Source organism: Periplaneta americana, chromosome 9 (assembly GCF_040183065.1).
Source record: "Periplaneta americana isolate PAMFEO1 chromosome 9, P.americana_PAMFEO1_priV1, whole genome shotgun sequence".
NCBI lineage: Eukaryota > Metazoa > Arthropoda > Insecta > Blattodea > Blattidae > Periplaneta > Periplaneta americana.
The window spans coordinates 153,156,100-153,178,156 of record NC_091125.1 but is presented as its reverse complement, the minus strand read 5'-3'; the positions used below and the strand labels follow the sequence as shown (position 1 = coordinate 153,178,156).

At 36.6% G+C, this 22,057-nt stretch overlaps 1 protein-coding gene across 1 annotated transcript; it reads right to left on the bottom strand.

The window, feature by feature from the left end:
- Positions 1 to 7,946: 7,946 nt before the first annotated feature.
- On the bottom strand, positions 7,947 to 21,993 carry Trm1 (tRNA methyltransferase 1). Its single transcript, XM_069836130.1, has 10 exons — positions 21,709 to 21,993; positions 21,223 to 21,402; positions 20,923 to 21,061; positions 18,915 to 19,102; positions 16,360 to 16,588; positions 14,793 to 14,941; positions 12,714 to 12,876; positions 11,058 to 11,272; positions 9,112 to 9,411; positions 7,947 to 8,147 (listed from the first exon to the last, which is right to left on the bottom strand). Exons 2-10 carry the CDS (start codon positions 21,384 to 21,386, stop codon positions 8,006 to 8,008), a joined length of 1,689 nt encoding a protein of 562 aa, XP_069692231.1. The 5' UTR covers positions 21,387 to 21,402; positions 21,709 to 21,993; the 3' UTR covers positions 7,947 to 8,005.
- Between the last annotated feature and the right edge of the window lie 64 nt (positions 21,994 to 22,057).

Sequence of the window (22,057 nt, the reverse complement as noted above, 5' to 3'; positions counted from 1 at the left end):
TATGAGTATTTTGCTCATTATTAATCATTGATAACAATACGCTTTGTTCACAGTGTCTCTTTTGCCCTTCTCCTCACAAAACCTGTCGCTGAGTAATCAAAAACCTAAGGCAGTCTTGAAGTCGATATTTCTCACACTTCACTAACTTCGATATCGCTTTTTCCATTAACTTTGTTTCAGTCAGTTTTTCACTTCAGGTTAGAGTGTACATCGTAGACTGAATAAAACTCCCCAGGATCAGTTTTGTTCGTAATTAATATCGAAAATGTAGGTATCCTACCACGAGTTTATCTTGGAAATCCTGTAACTATAATATTAGAACAATTATTTTTAAATGACTAAATTTGCGTTAAAAAAGTTTATGTAAACAATTATAATGCATAAGAGAATGTAGACTGCCACAAGATTTCGTTTTTCAACTGTTCCACTCTTATTGCTTTGGTAATATTTGTTTTAAAGGGTTACTGAACTAAAAGTTCCATTCTGGGCTTATATTCTAAACAGCATGTATTTATTTATACACAAAATGGCGCAAACTACACCTTTCTACGACTATGGTTTCCAAGTAACATACCTCAAAACGTGGATATTAGCGATGCGTGTGACGTCACACTGCCGCGCCGAACCATTCTCGCTTAACTCAATCACGTTATGCTCAGTACAATTTATGTTCAAATCGCGAAAAATAGAAAAATACCATTATTTTTTTCATAACAAAGCGTTAAGCAGCTGCACAACACAAGTCAAGAGTGCGACGGTGTGACGTCAGCAGCAGTGGTAGACAAAATTTGTTCATTTCCCGTTCTGCCTTGACATTTCTGATTTTCTATAGCACGTAATACTTGAGATTGTTTTACGAAAAAACTGGAAAAATTATCAAATTTTCAGAGGGAAGGTACTTGTGTAGAATTCATATAGGATGTCAGTTGACTTGGAATTATATCAGAAAATAGCTCAGAATTGGAAGGAATCGATAGGTGTGAATTAAAGAGGTAGAACAATTCAAAATGAACGCGAAATGCATATTTAACTTCACTTAATACAGGGTGTTAAACAAAGTATCCAATATTTTAGGAGGTGATAGTATGCATCAAAACAAGAACAAAATTTGTAATAAACATGGGTCATACAACACATACTTCCTGAGATCTGAACACTTGTTCATAGGAGGTGCTCAATGTGACGTCCATTTATGGCACAACGTGACGACTGGCGTAACTACTGCTCTCCGACCTATGGTTATATAACAAAAAGTATTTGTTTTGGGTTCCTCTGCCATCCCTAGAAGTTTGAGTATGGAGTTTTGCAACACCCTGTATATTTAGGGTGGGCAGGTGGGTCACACACGTTCCTATAGAAAGGATCTTTCTCCCGTCCATCCAGGTGACCTCCTACGTATATGCATCCTACGCTCGGGTATTTGCTTCTAAAAATTGTAGTAAAGGTAAAAGTAGTGTAACTCGTTTACAGTATATTTAAGCATAAAACTTCCGCCAATGGGGTATTTAAATTGTTGTGACAGATCACTGCTTAAGAATATACTTTCTAAGGATGTTTTGTAACTCATAACGACTTCAGACGTTTTAATTTCTTACGTTTAGGTTCATCTTCCCAGCATGGCGTCTGATAAGTGCATTCACACTTTATCAACTACTGAAATTGTGTTCACCGCAGTTGTCATCGATGTATGCAGATGTTGCAGTCGAAGAGGAAATCTCTCGCAGCCTCATTGAGATCGGCAACAGATATTTTGAAAAAGATCTGCCAGTGGCGGTGATGATATCCAGCACCTGGCCTTATCCACCAGAACGAGATTCAGCCAGGATCCGCACCGGAGATACACTCCTTCGAAATGTTAACGAAATGTGCAAATGGCCAGTCATAATACCAGAACCGTTCAACAGTCAAATTCAGTTAAATTCACTTTATATTAAGTCTTTAGTTCTGTTTCTTGGAGATGGAGATTTGGAAGAGAAGGCAGTGGTGATGGTTAAAATGCTACGCACTGTTCGAATCAGCTTCAAGAACATTCCATTACGGATTATAATTATTGCAATGGACGTCGATTTGATGGGAATACATTTCTTTGAGGTTGCTAGACTGTTTCTGACTTTCGCTTGGAAGACATTGAAATCTTACGATGTTATTCTTCTGCTGCACGAAGAAAAGACGCATTCACACATAACATACAAGTCCGTTGTAGTGGATATTTTTACTTGGTTTCCACACAATCAGGAAGATAACTGTTCAGACGAAGTGAATACAGTTACTATGTTGGACACTTGGATGATGCCAAAGAGAGATTTCAAGTGGAGAGCCAATCTCTTTCCAAAAAAAGTTATAACAGACATGAAGGGATGCTCCTTCAATGTTTTTCCCAACATGTGGCCTCCTCTAGTCAGTTTCATCAGATCAGATTACGAATCATCTAAAATAATACAGTTTACTTTAGAAGGGGTGTATATTCAGGTACTTAATACAGCAGCACAAGCAATGAATTTCAGATTTATATATACCCTAGACGACTCATACGTACCAGACATAATTGGTCCATATAATTTATCATTTGAAACAGCTTTTCAACCATTGGCATATATCTATCCTCACTTCAAAGATGAAATCACTTGGTTTGTACCCTCAGCTGAAGAAATTCCTAGGTGGCAGGGTTTAATTCGAACATTCAGTTACAAGATGTGGCTTTTCGTAATAGTTTCTTATATTCTCGGTTCTGTTTCCTTTTGGATAATACCAAAATTTCGACACAAATATATCATTCAAAATCGTCACACAGGTATTGGGTTAGTGCTTTGCTTCTTAGACATGCTACGAATATCTCTGGGATCTGAGGCACCTGAAAAGCAGTACGGATTTCTTTTCATATTATGGTTATTCTATTGTCTACAGATCTACACAGCTTACCAGTCATCGTTGATAGGATTCCTAGCACATCCGGGAGACATACCAGCTATCAAGTACATCAGCGAACTTGAAGATTCTCATTTGGAGATGGTGACGAGCTTCGCTACATCGTTCAGTGAAAACGATAATGATTATCCACAATGTCTGCTACTTGAGTGTTTGCGTCGGGTAGCTTTCGTCAGAGATGCAGCAGCTCTAGTAGCGAAAGGCGCGGTAGAAATGGTTGTCTTAACAGAGTTTTCTTCAGGTGGACAGCCCAGACTGGTCCCATTGAAGGAGAACGTACGTATCAGCTACTTGACGATGTATTTTCCGAAAGGATACATTCTGCACAGGCACGTGGATGACATTCTGCAGAAACTGTTCAGTGCCGGATTAACCGACAAATGGCTCCGTGACTACAACGATGTAATGATCAAGAGATACTACCGGTTCGTTTGGAATAACAATGTAGTGTTTGCGTCATCATTGTCGCATATGCAAGGCGCATTTTATGTTTTGGCTTTAGGATTTGTATGTGCGATAGTAGTTTTCATTGTTGAAATTGTCTTTAAAATATTATGTGCACGCTTTTGGAATATAGAATAAAACAATGTTGCCCGATTGTTTTTTCCTCTATCTACCTATCTGCCTGTCTGTCTATCTTCGTAGTGTATCCAGCTATTTGCTGACAACACGTGTTCCACTATGTTTCACTATGAATTTCCTCTTCTTACAAATGATGGGTAAAAAGCACGATGCTCGTCGTATGTTTCAGCAGCCACATTCCAAAGATGAGATGGTGTTGTTTTGTAATGCCAGGCGTTTGACAATAAAATCATTTGACCTCTTGCACTCCAATATTTTTCAAAGATATTATCATGGTCAGCCACTGAAGCACAGATTTTGAGGTGTTCCGAATCCATTTCTTGGTTTGAGTTGCACAATGGGCAGTTAGGGGACTGATATCTCAGATTTGTAGATGACATAACTCTGATAGCAAGATCAGCAAAAATGCTAGAGGAAATGATCATTGAAGTGGACAAACAGCACAGTAGGACTCACAATGAATCCCACAAAAACAAAAGTTATGACCAATGGAATACAAGACCCTATTCAAATTCAACAAGCACCACTTGAGTATGTGCAGCAGTACACGTACCTCGGGCAAAGCAACTCCCTAAACAAGAACACAGAGAATGAAATCAAATGCAGAATAGGACTGGCATGGAACAAATTTTGGTCGCTCAAATTCCTACTCATGGACAAACGGCAAAAAGCAAGTACAAAAGCTGAAATCCTGGACAAATGTGACATGCTGACATTACTCTATGGCTGTCAAACGTGGTCCTTGACAGAAAAAACAGCTACAGGTTGGTCAAAGGAGAATGGAAAGGAAGATCCTAAATGTTTCACTAAGAGACAGACTCAGAAACGAGGAAATAAGAAGGACAAAAATGCGCGATGTGATAGAAAGGGCAGAAAACCTAAAATGGAAATGAGGCGGCCACATAGCACGTATGGATCACCAGAAATGGACGAATTGCATCATAATGTGGGACCCGAGAGAAGGATGACAGCACGTGGGATGACAAAAAACCAGATGGGCGGACTACTTCAGAACCAGAACGGGAAGTCAATGGTCGAGAGTGGCACGAGACAGAGAAGTATGGAGGCAGCTGGCACCAAACATGAATCAACAAGCACCAGATAGGACAGAAAGTCAACAACAGTGAGTGTAATTCGTGTGAAGTGATATGAGGAAGTGTGGGAGATGAGTATAGTAGAAATGATCGAAGAGGGAAGTCAGGAACAGTGAAACGAAGAAATATCAGTAATATGACCAAGCTCCCAAGGACTCGCTTACCTTAGGAGTCTACTTATGAGCAATTCCCTGTGACAACAGGAGGCCCTTGCCCTTATGGGATGAGTACGGGCTAAATTTATTATTATTATTATTATTATTATTATTATTATTATATTATATTCCAATTCTATGCAGGTGTTTGGCCAAACAATCATGGCCTGTTGCCAATCTAAATGCAGCTACAGACGATTTTCGTGGTAAATCGGGAATTAACTGTGGATTATGATGCAGAGAGTTCCATTTTTTCCCTTGAGATTGTGTTATCAAATTTAGATGAGGTGTATTCAATATGTATTGGAGAGAATTGTCCAAGGTTACGGGGATTGCAGATTTTAGATTAGTTCTATGCATGTTTGTGACAGGGCAGTTTAAGAGGATATGTTCCAAATCTTCTTCATTATTGTTGCACCAGCAATAACTACTAGAATCAACAAAATTAAAACGGTGAAGATACTTCTGAGTGATAATATGAGCTGTCCTGGCTCTTGCTAAGAAGGTTTGTTTTTTTTCCCCCCCTCAAAATAGGAGATTTTAAACAAGTAGGATAAAAGTTTGAGGAACATTTTTGGAAAGATTTTTTTGGTAAAAATTCTGGAGAAATTATGTGACTAATCTCCTGAGGTTTCATGTTTTAGCTTTAGGATTTGTGTGCGCGATAATCGTGTTCTTTATTGAAATTATATTATAAATGTATGTGCACTCTTTCGGAATACAGTAGAACCCCGATTATCCGTCACCCTATTAACTGATTGGCTGATTATCCGACTGTCTATTTCTCGCTATTTTTTTTCTTCAGAAATAAATAACTTATATAAAGTACTGTTTTGTATATCATATTTGTAGCACAGTCTATCAAATACAGTCACGAAGCTCTATACGTAGGGAATATGCATCCATAGATAGTTGCTAACTACTAGGATCGCTACTATTGCTATTATCGCCTCATTACAGACAATACGAAATAGTACCGACACAGTTTATTGTTCCTAGCACCCTCACAACTCAAGCTTCGTGACTGTATATACTAGACTGTGTTAGTAGGTTCTACATATGTTTTCGCTATAGTGTTTTATTACAAGCCTTTATCATTACACAGCATTGTCTACTATTCGAATTGCCGTTCTATAATATAACTTGTATATAAAATGTCTTCCACGGGTGTTAACAGAAAATGTGTTGTGCTAAGTATCGAAATAATTGAATGGTTCGAGAAAGAAAAACTGTGGCTCATCTCGCATCAGAATACGAGATTAGAGTTACAACTATGCGATTTAATAAAAAAAAACAAGGACAAAGAGTAAAAAAGTATGTAAATCTACAACATGAGACCTCCTTTATTCCTATCTTTCCTGAGACAGTCATTAAAAAGTGCTTCCTTGTCCTTTAAAAACCCATCGTTTATAACCAGATTTAAATTAGTGAACTTCTGAACCACTACATAGCGAGTTAAATACAAGATCATGGAGGAAATTACAAAATCTTCCATGGTACGGATTATCCGATTTTTTCAATTCACCGTTCAACCCATCCCCTTCATTACCACGGATAATAGAGGTTCTACTGTATACTTAAAACAGTGTTGCCAGATTGGTTTCTTCTAAAAAAAATAAATTGTTTATACACTGAGAAGTGTTAAGTTACTGTGTTGAGTGGAATACCCATTGTTGACGAGTGTGTGGTTAAAGAAAGAAATAAAAGTCACGTTGTTCTAGGGTGAATTAAAGAGAGTAAAAGTTACAATATTCATTACTTTACTTTCCCCTCAGAATCTGCCAATGAATGTCCTCAACCAGTGAAAAGAGCATTCAGAAAAGAACTGCAATTATTGGTTTTCTTTTGCAGATATGCCAGAATAATTTCAGGCTCACTGACGAATGAAAGTTGCCTATAAAAAAAAAAATCTGTCTCCCTCATCTCTGTGCATGGAGGAATTCATACCCCTTAAAACAGGCATGCCCAAGTATTGTGGGTCCCTATCACCACAGCATGGCGCGTCCTCAGGTTGCGGATCAAGGAGACTGTCTCCAGATATGGAGGGTAGCTGTGAATATATTGAATAAGCAGTCGCGGACAGCCGATGAGGGGTGGTCCTCCAGCTTGGGGGTTGGGCGAAGGGCTAACAACCCATCACCGTAAAAAACAGCTTGTTACGAATCCTTCAAATAAGCCTCGGAACGTGGATGACGTGAATATGTTAGGAGAAAATCCACAAATGATTGGGGAAAACACGAGAATTTTACTGGAAGCAAGTAAAGAGATAGGTTTGGAAGTAAATCCCGAAAAGACAAAGTATATGATTATGTCTCGTGACGAGAATATTGTACGAAATGGAAATATAAAAATTGGAAATTTATCTTTTGAAGAGGTGGAAAAATTTAAATATCTTGGAGCAACAGTAACAAATATAAATGATACTCGGGAGTAAAATTAAACACAGAATAAATATGGGAAATGCCTGTTATTATTCAATTGAGAAGTTTTTATCATCCAGTCTGCTGTCAAAAAATCTGAAAGTTAGTATTTATAAAACAGTTATATTACCGATTGTTCTTTGTGGTTGTGAAACTTGGACTCTCACTTTGAGAGAGGAACATAGGTTAAGGGTGTTTGAGAATAAGGTGTTTAGGAAAATATTTGGGGCTAAGAGGGATGAAGTTACAGGAGAATGGAGAAAGTTACACAACACAGAACTGTACGCATTGTATTCTTCACCTGACATAATTAGGAACATTAAATCCAGACGTTTGAGATGGGCAGGACATGTAGCACGTATGGACGAATCCAGAAATGCATATAGAGTGTTAGTTGGGAGGCCGGAGGGAAAGAGACCTTTAGGGAGGCCGAGACGTAGATGGGAAGATAATATTAAAATTGATTTGAGGGAGGTGGGATATGATGATAGAGAATGGATTAATCTTGCTCAGGATAGGGCCGATGGCGGGCTTATGTGAGGGCGACAATGAACCTCCGGGTTCCTTAAAAGCCAGTAAGTAAGTAAAACAGGCATGTCAAGCGTGGGCATTTTTAGCCTTTAAACGAGCTGTAACAGTGATGTAGACTCTCTTTTGAGCATATGCCTGCATGCGATTCTATAAGTGGAAGGTCTCTAGACTCCTTATCAGAGAGTACAATATGCCTGCACTTGACATCTCTGCCTTAAAACAATAACAAAAAAAAGTAATGCTATGAAAAGCAAGTATATTTCGCAATCTCGTGAATTAAAGTACAGTGATTGGGTAGTCATGTAGCAAGCAACTGCAGTGTCTCCTCTCCACTCTTCAACTGCTTTGTGCTGCCATCTTTCGCAGGACTGCTAGACTCTGATCGATTTCTTTTCCCCTGATTTTTTCTGCTTTTCTCCATTTTGTCTTCTCCTTGGGTGCTGCAACATACAATGACGTCAATGCCTTGCTATTAATATATTATATCACGACATTAAAAATGAAAATGACAGGTGATTGATACCAAAATAAAAACTTGAAACAAAACAAGAGTTGGATCAGATTTCGAAGATTATACATTTTTACGTACACCATAGCACTAAGATGCAATTTCCACTCCTTACTTTATAGTTCAAATATAGTTCTTGAATAAGCTCCGAAACTTTCTCTACAAAGTTAGCACAGATTTTTGTCTGAATACGTCTATAAGTTCGGTCCAGTATTAGGGTATCATCTGAGAAAATCAACTGACACATTTTCAGGTCAGTTTTTCATTTATTTATTTAACCTGGTAGAGATAAGGCCATCAGGCTTCCTCTTCCCCTCTACCAGGGGATTACAACTACAATTACAATTATAATTACAATTAATATTAAATTTACAAATACAATAAAAATCAAAGTACTAAAAGATTAACTGATAAATAAAAGCTAGACAGTTTATTGTAAAAATTAAGAAGAGAGAAGCATTTCTTTTATTGATTAAGTAAAAATTAAACCTACTCTACGCAGTAAGAAAATGCTTAATAAGTTTGCTTTTGAACGCTACTAAATTCCGACAGTCTCTGATGTCACTGGGTAGGGTATTCCACAAGCGCGAGAGCGAGATTGTGTATGATGATGAATACGATGATGTCTTATGTGTTGGTATGGCTAGTATGCGGCTATAATTTCTAAATTACACGTCATATTCCAAAAAAGTAAACGACGATCGAAAGACGAAGGATCAATGTTTATATGTTAAAAAATAGTTCAACAATTGCTGTATCTGTTCCAAAAAAATTTTCCATGAAACTATGTTTTCTTTCTGGAAATGGTTCCAGGGAAACTTACTTTGTGGACACACCTCATACTTACATACAAAATAGTATATAGAAAAATGTCCCACAAACCCGAAATGACTTACTTGCTCTTAGCTCTCATTCCAGGCCCCCAATATCTCTGAGGGTTCTCCTGGAAGCGAACCAGGCCTTTCTCTCGAGACTGTGGGTTGGCATCTGGGTGCAGCTCCATGTTGATCTGAGTAGTGGGCTCTCGAGACAAGATGGCCGCTGCAGCTCCCACCAGCCTCTCTTGTCTAACAGGATGCTGCTTTATCCAGTGCCTCATGATATCCCACACGATGTTCGATGGGGCATCTGTCTTGATCGACATGCGGCTGGCATGGGAGAATGACACCCGATAGCCGGCATTCAGGAGGGCTGACCTGCACAACAACAAAACAGTAATCATCAGTCCAGGTAAGGTGTAATTTGACTTTATTATTCACGACACATCAATCTGACTCAAATCTTAAACTTATATTTATTTATTTTGGCCAGTTTAGAGTCAACAGCATTGTTGATAGCATGATGATAAGTTATTTGAGAATTGTATAGTTACCAAAACCTGTATCCTAAAGATTAAGGGTAATAATCCCTGTACCTGGAGTTCCGTGAAAGTGGTTTTATTTTTAAATAAAATTCATTTTGAAATACTGGGCTAATCGCAATACAGTAAACACTAAGCTCCGCCTACGACCCCTTTCCACTTTTCCCCTACAAGCTCACCAGACACTCTAGCGGGAAAGAGTGAAAATAGGAGTTTAGGGTGGGGTGAAGGAAAGTGGAACAAAAAAGGTGAATGCGGCATCTATGAAGCAAAAGAGGAACTTCGTCCTGTGTCCCTCCCCCCCCCTCTCTCTCTCTCTCTCTCTCGCTCCAGCCTCTCCTTCTCTCTTCCTTGCTTCCTGTCTCTCTCTTTTTTTTTTTTTTTTCTTATGACTTTGAAGAGGGTAGTATTCGATCCGTCGATCTTCCCAACGAAACGCACACATCCTTTTTGGCAGTGATCCACCGAAGCGGGGCAGATAGTATAGAGAGAGAGAGAGAGAGAGAGCAGGCGAGCGAGGTGCCGAGCGGCGAGGGTGGGGATAACTTCCCCTACTGGTGTTCGCTGTATTACGATTTATCCAAAATACCAATGTTTTGGTGTTATTACCAATTTGGTGGTGTTACTTTAAAATTACACTGAGTGAACTGGAAGTAATGTCATTAATTTCAGTGAGTTATTCTTTAAGATATTTCAAACAAAATGGCTGAATATAATTTTGCTCGTTTTTGCTTCCTTTTCGAGATAAGAATTGTTTTATATGAAACATTGCAAAGCGTGTTTTGGGAAATTCATTGATTTAATTCCCAATATGCTCAGTCAACGTAAGAGAGCAGTGTATTATGATAATAAATGATTGAAAGAATTTTAGTTTTGTTCTTTAAATATTATGCAGGAATTAGTTGTGAACAAATGTAATTTTTCGTCCTAAAAAGGAATTTTAAAATGTTACATTTCTTTGGTCGGCGGAGAAAGGCACACAAGTCTAGTATTTTTTCTAATTTTTGAAATAATAAAATTTCTTTTATTTTAAATTGAAAAGGGCCTTACTTTAACCAACATACATGAATTTCATTATTATACTTATATTCAGGTAAGAGTAAATTAAAAAGAAAGTCTCTCCTGAAAAATTATTTTTTTTTTTTTTACTTATGTGCCTTTTCCCGCTGACCAAAGATTTATTCAGATCAAATTTCTGTATATTTGAAGGACAAAACTAAAATTCTTCCAATCATTTATTATCATAATTAAACTGCTCTCTTGAATTGACTGGGTATATTGGGAATTAAATCAATGGCTTTCCCTGAACACACTAAGAAATGTTTCATATAAAACGATAATTTTTTTTCTCGAAAAGGGAAAAAAAAGAGCAAAATAGTATTAAACTTTTTTGTTTGAAATATCTCAACGAATAACCCTAAAATTAATGACATTACTTAAGGTTCTCCCTGTATAAAACAGAAAAGCTTTATAGACACTAACCGAAACTGCATCATGGGTAATGTCTCTGAGTGCAGGATAGAGCAGAGACTGTCCAGTGTGTAGTACAGGGGGACATCTGGAAGCTCCTCCTGGATCACAGCCAGCACGCCTTGCATCCTGCGTGCAGTACCAAACTCCCCTCTGCAGGCCAGCTCTTTCAGTCGTGACACAAACATGTCATCGTGTAGAGGCCCACTCCAGATGGGGCCCCCGATCTAGATGTAGTAACAGATCTATTCTGATTAAAGTGAGATCAGAGGCTCTATATTACCTATGTTAAATTAATTATCTTTAAGTACCTTTATCTCAGAAAGTGTTATAGATATCTCTATGAATATTTTACTCCTTATTCTTTATCATCTTAGAAGTGCTTAGGTCTTGCTTAGAAAGTGTACGTTGTGAAAATTGTGAGTTATGATTTCTTTTTTTGCAACAGACTAAATTTTAAGAAAAAATTATATATTAATATTCATGCACAACAAAGTTTTTATCCAAATGATCTGAAACTAGAGCTCAACAATCTATGTAATATCATAGATAAGCTGTAAAAATTTCATGTTTATAGCTATCTTAATTTCTGAGAAAAAGGTACATGTAATGTGAATTTTTAACTACTGAGAAAATGAGTGACAAAGTAAACATTAGAAAGACGTTTTCAAAAACACATAACAGTAAATTTGTGTTGAAAATTCACAACAAAGTCAGCCACTACAGTCATCAACAATGACGCCAACATATGAAACAAAACATGCCAAACAACAGACTTTTATACCAAATAGCTTCAGAGCTTTATGCAATAGTGGAGGATGAGAAAAAAAAAATTGACACATAAAACTATTACGTAATTAAATGCACTTACAACTAGAATTTTTCAATAATTTATATAACAAATTACGCAGAAAAGTCCAAATAATTATTTGACGCAAAATTTTCAAAATCTGACCTCTGAATTTATGAAGAAAATTGTTAAATTTCTGTGGATATCATAACTGCCGAATATTTCTATCCAGCTGCTCGCTATACATTACTAATCATTACGTTAGAGAAACAGAAAATGACAGTTTGCTGACATTTGTTTCTAATAGTACTTGTAACTTTTCAAATTTGTTAACTTTGAGAAATAGGCTCCTTGACATAATGCTACCTACAGTAGAATCCCTCTTATCCAGCACCAAAGGGACCAGGGTAGTTCTGGATACGAGATTTTGCCGGATAAAGGAATAAATACTGGTACATACAAAAACAAAAGTTCGTATTTCATGGTGCCAAATGTTGAAACTGCTTATTTCTCTATCATGTGCTCATAACTGAATAAAGATAAAAGCTGCACGAATTGTCCTCATTAAAACACATCACACAACACAAATAATACTAGGTTTGAATATTCACTGAAAATGAAAGTTCGTGCAAACTTCCTAATATGGCAAAACTGATGGCCCAGACTGTGACAATGTGGCAGATTTAAACTTTTTTTTTTTGGGCCTGGCCAAAAGTGCCATTGTTTTGGTATTACCGGTTATGTGGGATTTTACTGTATATATGCAATTGAAAAGGGCCCGATATAATATGCAATTAAAGTACAATTAACATTCCATGTAAGAGAAAGAATAGGTATAACTTGTTTTTGCCTTATATCTAGCAACAGATACCACATACGTGATGTCTGTGGTCACAGTGTTCACATGTGGTTCCAACTGGAGGACCATGTGGAAGTGTGAACTTGAACTGATGTGGCTTGTCTCCATATTGATGAGACACACCCAAAGGTTGCAGGGTGAGAGTTTTGCATCCCTTGCACTGGAACACAAACGCCAACTTGCTGCAACAAGGAGCAAGGAGTGAATGAAATGGTCGACATAGTGACAGAACAGATTATGTAAGAATATAATACATTTCAACCTTGACAGGATTCTTATACATTCTGAATGAACACTTACTGTACTTATAGTACGATAATATTATGTAATTCTACCTTTTCTTTTCCTAGTTTCTTTGCCAAAAAATTATATTCATGTATGTTGTATGTATTTATTCACAGTGCAAATGGGTAAATACCGGGTGGCAGTGGTAACTAAGTACACTCAATAATTACATTAAAAATAAATTACAATTCATAATATTAATAATAAGATAATAATAGCAATATATAATAATATTAACAAGGAGAATCCTAAATTAAATGAAGCACAATCACATAATACAACAATTAAAGTAAATCTAATTTATATCTTAACCCTAAGTTCGAACTAAAACCCACAAGTACATATGATATACTATATGTGCATACTTGCATAAGTATCTTCCAGCACTACACTCCTTTCGCTATCAATTCACTCACTGCACTGGAACTATGAAACATTTCACTGAGACTATCCTGATTTCACTAACACTTCAAAAACATTTCACTGTTCAAATACTTTGCACTGCCACTATAAACTATAAAACTTCACTGACACAAACACACTTCACTGACACAACACATTTCTTCACTGATACAACACTTCAAATAACAAAACATCAATTACACCCTTATTATTCTATGGAATTGTACTTACTATATTAACCTCAAATCGCTAGTCTAGACCCCATTACAAGCAATTTAGGACGTTCATTATAACTCGCATGCTTTCACTATAAATCTATCTCATTTCTCTGCCACTATAACTCTTAGAATTTACTTTTCAGCTCACTACACTTTCACTACAACACACTGCACACCCAATATAAATCACTGGAGATTCACTATGTTTCTGTGCTTACTCACTATACTTGTAAAACCACAAAATAGTGTGCATAATATATTACCGTCTATTAGTAAAGTTCTTAAGCCTATTTTTAAATACATTTTTGGTTATTGGTAAAGCCTTTAGTAAGTCTGCAGGTAGAGCATTCCAGTCCCTGATAGTACGATTGAGAAAAGAAAACTTTCATTACAGAAAGTGCATGAGTCAATCAATTTTATAAATTTTCTTCTCAAAAAAGATGTCAAAATTTAAATTACGCTATGCAAACTATTCCCACCAAGTATGTTTATTGACATTATTTTTGACAAATATCAATGTTACATAATTAACCAGAAACAGTTTTTTGCTCTTTCTGAGAAGTTTACCTTTTGTGACTCATGCCCTTTCTGAAATGACCGATATAATTTATATGAACACCTATTTATATTGTTTAAATATTTTACTTTCTTCCGTTCCTTCCCTACTTCCTTCTTGCTTTCAGCTGGCCTGTTGACTGAAATGATATAACAATGCAACAGTTTATAAACTACAAACATTTCTTCTGTTTGAAGTAAGCTCATGAATTCATAAAAAATTAAAATAATTCAATAATAAATAAACAAATAAATTAGAAATTCAACATTTTTAAGAAGTGGTATAAATGTTGGACCCACTAGACATATAGGCAGGACATAGGACAAAGGTCTTAAAATCGATACTAATACCACCAAATATGGAGATGTCTGGGATTCCTAACATAACTGTATTAAAATAATGGAACACTTGTAAATTTATAATATATGAATATATTATGTTAAACCAGCCACCACGATGGTCCAGTGGACTCATAATTCTGTGAACCTGGGCTCAATCCCCTGCATATCCCCAATTGAGGACCTGAGATCAGCAAGCCCATGGTCCAGGTAACACAGAAACCAATCAACTAAATTTTTCTCTTCAGGTTCGCTGATGTTGGTCTCCAGTTCCTCACACATTCTGTACATGAACTAACCTAGTTGTTCTCTTGCACATTGCTGGGCTAGTGAACATCCTCACAAAGACACGAACGTAGAAATCTGCACTGATTGATAGGAGAGGGACGATGTAGCGGCCATATCTGTTGGCATGAGACTCCAGACATTGCAGCACTATCCTCAATGCCTGGAGAAGCAATAAAATGTACACATTAAATTCATTATAAATGCTATTTAAATGGCAGACAGTTAGTAAGGAGGACTATAAAGACAGAGAACTAGGGAGGGAGAAGAGGAGGAGGCGATGGAAGTGGGAGAAAGAAGGAATGGAAAGTAAGACTGGAAAAAAAGGGAACATGAAAGAAGAAGTAAATAAAAACTGATTTTATTTGAGGTACAAGTAATGGCAAGACGTTTAATTGGCCTATAAAATATTACATTTTTAACAGACTAAATTTGTTAAAGTTATGTTAAAGAGGCAAAGAATTTTAATTTTCTATGCAGTGGGTTGTCCAGTGCCGTGGCGTCATGGTCTAAGGCAACTGCCTACGGCTTGCGTTACGGAATGCGCGCTGGTTTGAATCCTCATGGGGGAAGAAATTTTCTCATGAAATTTCGGCCAGTGTATGGGACCGGTGCCCACCCAGCATCATGATGCACTTGAGGAGCTACAATAGGTAGCGAAATCCGGTTGCGAATGCCAGCTATAACGGCTTGGGGGATCATCGTGCTAACCACACGATACCTCCATTCTTGTTGGGTGATCGTCCACCTCTGCTTAGGCATGTTGGCGTGAGGCCAGCAGCCGGCTGGTCGGTCTAGGCCCTTCATGGGCTGTAGTGCCACGGATTATTATTATTATTATTATTATTATTATTATTATTATGTTGTTGTTTTCTAATGCCAGGCATTTGACAATAAAGTCATTTGACCTCTTGCACTCCAATATTTTTCAAAGATATTGTCATGGTTAGCCACTGATGCACAGATTTTGAGGTGTTCCGAATCCATTTCTTGATTTGAGTTGCACAATGGGCAGTTAGGAGACTGATATATTCCAATTCTATGCAGATGCTTGGCCAAACAGTCATGGCCTGTTGCCAATCTAAATGCAGCTACAGACGATTTTCGTGGTAAATCGGGAATCAACTGTGGATTATGATGCAGAGAGTTCCATTTTTTTCCTTGAGATTGTGTTATCAAATTTTGTTTATTGAAGTCTAAGTATGTAGATTTAAAAATCTTTTCACAGAGTAATATGTAGATTTAGTAACAAGTCGTATGTGTAATTGTAGTGTAGGGAATGGGTGAGAAGATGATGAAAATGAGGAAGGGAAAAGGGAAAACCCGGTGTTGGCACATAGCCCATTCCTGTCGAATAGTGCCAAGGGGCCACCAGACTTAATGTTCCCGTCCAACGGATGAATCACTGTTAACAGTATTATTATTATATCTTATTTGGTAGTAGTAAATTGTTATTCAAAATTATGCATCTACAAAGAATTATTGAGGGAATTCTTCTGAAGGTAAGTATGCTAAGATGATTTATGAAACTGTAAGACATTTAGGAATAAAAATGTAATTTGAATGCCACTGTAAGATTACCATTTCGTGGCAGGATTTGATATGCAGTGAGATGGCCCCGTACTTGGAATAGCAGGTCTCGGGGCAGTTGCCTGCGAGCACTGCCATGTCTGTGCAAGTCACCAGCAGGACACCTCCGTCACTCACGCTCTGTACGGCTGCATCCAAGAATGGGGAGGGACATCCGTATGGGTCGAGGTCTATAGCGTTGAACCTATCTGCTGACCGCCTATGCCTGTACATAACCATTCTGAAACACATGATGTTACCATGGCAACAATTCACTCACAGAAGCTAAAGCTAACTTGACAGTTGACTGTATTCATTGCTGACTAAAATATTTATCTCGAGCTGATGTTCTAATAGGCATCTCACAAAAAACTATAACAACAATGATGATAATGCTGTAGTACCTATCTTTGAGTGTAGTCAATTCTGTCACTCGTATGAGAAATATGAATCATGTTAGAGAGGGTTGTGAAATCTGGTTTTTTTAAAAAGCCCAACCCGGGTGGGTTTTATTTTGGGTGTGTATTTTTTTAGAGTTTCTTTTAATTTATCCAATTCTATTTCATTTTATATTGATTTTCTTTTCAAATTTCAAATTCAAATTCAAATTTATTTACAATTTACATTTGAATTGAATACATATGAATAGATACCCGAAATGAGCATAATGCTCGTGCTCGGGTACAGTTCAGTAGTCTACATAAATTTTACAGGGTTCAAATAATAATGCTGATGATATAAATAATAGTAATAATAATAATAATAATAATAATAGTGAAAAAACAAAAATATTTACAATAATAAAATAAATATTAAGACGGATAAAATAAAATATAAAACCACTAGCGAGAGTTAACACAACTTAAATAAGCATATAATAACCGGAAAAAATGCCAAACTCGAAAATCAACAGAAAAGTTCGTTGTATCGCAGACGACAGCAACCGCCGTATTGACATTGTGTTGTGCAATTTTGCGTGTGCGTGTGTGTGTGTGTGTGTGCATTATAACACTGTTGTAAAAAATAAATTGTTTTGTCATTCATTGAACAACAGCATTATTCCTGATTAATTTACTCCAATAAGTAATTATTGGCATGTGTCAGATGAACAATTTGTTTCGATACATCTTAAGTCTAATTACTGAAATATGTAACTAGACAGTGATGTATGAAATGGAGAGGGAGAGGAATTGGCTATCCTATCCCATCATCTCCTAGGTTAGTTGCCTCATGAATTATGCCTGTTCCGACCTGTCTTTGGACAGCTGACTTAACAACAATTATTGCTTAATCACACTTTCTGATACTTTTGGTTGGCAACTGAAAGGTTAGATATTGAAATATTTTTCTTTTCAGTTAGTCAACCTGAACTTAAAGATTTCACATTACAAAGTGGGTTCTTATGTGTTGTTTTTTTTTTACTGTTTTTTTTAAATAACATAGGTAGAAGAATGACTCTAAAATACAGGTAAGTAACTAAAAATTATAGCACAACTTTGTGAAAAATCAAGGCCAACTGTACAGAGAAGTTTGTAAAGTAATCATTCCAGGGAAAATACTTTCAATTTAATTTTTTTTTTTGTGTAAGAGAAATTACACTTTTTTTTTCAATGATTAAATGCACTACCAATTTTAATTTAATATTTTGTAACATCTACTATACTATCTACTATACATACATATGTGTAGGTTGTATTGTAAAATTAGGTTATTTTATGTTTTATTATTAATTGTAATTATTGTGTTAAATTGTATTGCGTATTCTTATTGTATTGTGTATTGTATAATTGTATTGTGTATTGTAATTTTATTGTGTATACCACTGCCACTGGGTGCTTGCCCACTTGCAGTGTAAATAAATACATACCTACATACTAAGCTAGCGAAACTCTTTGGTCCAGAGATAATTATTCGGAAAACACTGCATAGCCATCTTTACTGATCTTCACTTGTTTCTCCCCTACTTTGATTCGAGGTTCGACACAGCATGGTCACTAATGCTGGAACAGTTTGCTTACCTGTATTCCAATGTTTAGCGTGAGTGGGTTTTATTGGCTTGGGTTAAACTGCAACAATCTGATGCTAGACATTTACAAATCACAGTACTACCTATCCATGTAGTCAGCATGGCGCATGACGAGAGGAGAGAGAGGGGGAGGAACTAAAGCATTATGGAAGGGCACTAAATGAACTTGGCTCCCCTTGCCTTATACCACTTGAAGGATGGATAATGTTACCGTATATACGCGAATACTCTGTGCATATTTTTTTCGGAATTTAGCAAAGAAAAACTGAAGTGCGCGCATTATTTGAAATAAAGTTGGTTCCGCTTCGCCTCAAAAACTGGATCCCTAATCATTACGTAGGATTAGTTTCTTGTAAATAAAACACAATTTTCTTTCTTTCTTTTCTTTTATATATATATATATATATATATATATATATATAAGTTATATTTAATTTTCTCTCCTAAAATTAGGGTGCGCGAATTATTCGATGGCGCGGAATATTCGCGTATATACGGTATTTCTGTCAATGAAACTTAGTCTACAGGCTAGTCCACATACACAGCATCATCATGGCTTGTTGTGACGAGGTGATCTACCCCGTTGTGCGAGACGTTAGCTCGGATGCTGGCGGCAGCTTTCTCAGAGATGTCATTGGCTACTATCTCCTTCACTCCTGGCACCTCCTTGGCATATCGGATGCTGCGTAGGCCAGAGGCAGACAATGCTTCCAAGATCGTTAAGCCTTCCTGCAAACAATACACACTATTAGACAAATAGCCTTCCAGAGTCAAGACTCGGGTTCGAATTCCAGTGAGTTTGTGATGGAAAACTAATATCGGGGCAGGATTTCTCGGGAAATTTAGTTTCCCCTACCATAAATCCACCAGATCTCCATCACATAATGATCATCAGGGCTGGGGGATTCTCCACCGAATACTTCAAGTGTACCAGCACTTGACTATAGAAATAATGCTAATAGGACACGTAAGAATGCCAGGGTAAAGCACACAGTATGTACCTTTGAGCGAGATCATGCGTATTTGCTTGGTTTCCGCACAAAACCAATCTGCGGAAAGTATAAAATTCCACATTCAGTATTCCCAACCTAACGCACATAACAATTTCCCTCTTCTTACCGCTTAAGTGACATATTGATTTTACTGCTTTAGGCTTTTAACATATTATTTTTAGAGACGTTCAATATAGTAATAATTATAAATTGGAAACTTACCACTGCAATTTCACCTAAATTTCACTGTTAATTATTGTTTTTAAATATTTGCAAAAATTAAGTAAACTCTACAACTCCACTAAAGTTACTGCATTCGTGATGCAAGTAACATTAAGGAAACCGTGAAAAAATCAACAAGATTCCAGACTCATCATAGACTGGGGGGAAAAAAAAAAGGCAGACATATATCACGGCCTGCTGGAGTATAGTAAACACAGAAAACATTTTAAAGCAACAATGTCGAAGATAGATATTTTTGTTTTGCAAGTTTGCCGTCATTGAACAGAAACCAAGATGGAGATTTCATTGCAACTAATTAGAAATTCCTCTTTCAGGTATGTAATAAGCGATCTTCGCACAAAATAATGTACGATACACGGGCGGTATGTTTTCTTTCAATTCTCGGAAATTAAAAAAGCTCAACTACGTTTCGCTTTTTCAAACTTTTCCTCGAACATAAAAACTTCAACATACCGCTCCTGTAACGCATATTACTATTGTAATAGGCCTGAACTACTGCTACCCTATGAAGGCTGTAAGCAAAGCATGTCAAATGGCTAATACGTAGTTGCAGATTCTTGATCTTTCTTCCGGCTTTAAACATATTAGAAGTTGAGTCAGTTAAGAAAAGTAATAAATTCTCCTATTTCGCCACAGAAGAGACATAGGACTCTCAAACAAGTTAACAATTGCTTCATGATTTAGTAACATTTCTGATGTAAGAAGAAATTTTCCACCGGATTTATCAAGTAACAATATGCCATCAACAACATTTCCCACATATCGTCACTGTCTACTATATAGAGTCACGAAGCTTGAGTTTTGAGGGTGCTAGAAACAATAGACTGTGACGGTACTATTTTGCATTGCCTGTAATGAGGCGATATTAGCGATCCTAGTGGTGAGCAACTATCTAATGTTTGCATATTTACTACGTATTGAGCTTCGCGACTGTATATACTAGACTGTGATATCGTCTAGCTGCATCGATCGTTTCATCTATGGAATTATCGGCTCAAAAACTATAGGCTTAGTCAATAAACATTATATGAGCCGTTCAGAGCAGAAGTGGTGTAAGTTAAAAATGGGTAATGAGGGTTAAAGTAAACATTCTGTAAAATACAGCGCAAAGTAGCAATTAATATTCAATTTATTTAAACTACTAGTAGTCAGTGGATAGCACGAGGGACATATTAATTGCTACTTTGTGCTGTATTTTACAGAATTTTTACTTTAAACCTCATTACCCAATTTTGACTTACACCACTTTTGCTCTGAACGGCTCATATATTACTATGCTATTCTATAAAAATAGGTTCCTGTGAACTAACATACTTCATACTTCGTCCCAGGTTTCAACTCTTCAGATGGAATGTCCATAGAGCCATTTTCTTGTGTCTTTTCATTTCTTTTTGCCTTCTTCTCCCATATCCTTTGACGGTGGTCCTCTGCACATAGAGTGAGAACTGCGATACTAGAAACAAAAATAAATATAGGCCAAATTAATTTTATGCATATTGCATAGATGACAAGTAGCAATCAGTGTAGCTCAGTCGGCTAAGGTGCCTACCTGAAGAGAAGAGCGGCGACAATGAAGGAGTGTCACATTACTGAAATAAATTGATTTATACGTACCTTAAATCCCTATTGAACTCCTGTACTGGGTTATAAAATACATTTTTTGATGATGACAGCAACACTTCCGCTTTGCCTTCTTTAATGACTTGTGAACTTCCTTCATTTGACGAGACCTTCACACTGTCTTTACCCTCTTCATTATCGGTAGTATTTTTATCCATTATAATATCTGTATAACTGTAATAAAGCACATAATTTCTGATATTAATATACAGAATATGAGGGTGAAAATAGCACAATACAAGACTCACTAAATCAATCCCAAGAATACATATTGGTAAGTATATTTTGATTATAAATAAATATAGCCAGATGTACTTAAAAATGAACAATACACTCCCGCATGACATTAGGGTCTAATAAAATACTGGTATTACCTACAAAACAATTACTTTAACATTATACATGAATAGGAAACCAAATGTATAAATTCAGAAACATTACTGGAACAGTAACAGAGAATTAATCATGTACAAAACTTACTTGTCTTTAAATTGAATCTTACAACTTCTGTTTATAGGTTATGTGGATTACATTTCATTCCCGTGAAACCAGTTTCATGTTTTGCACAGCTGTTTTCATCACTTGCACTTTACCAACATAAATCGTGAAGGAAATAAACATATTCCTCTGAATAAAGTATGTTATATAAGTAAATACATATAAAGGTTGTTTACATTTACATCTAAAGCGATATAGTATAATGTATGTAATTTATAAATAAGCATTGCTTCGGACAGAATTCTATATTTCGTTATACTTTCATTCAAGTTTTGTTGGTGACATTGAATAACAGTGATAGAATATATGGTGCACCCTAGTGGTAAATGAA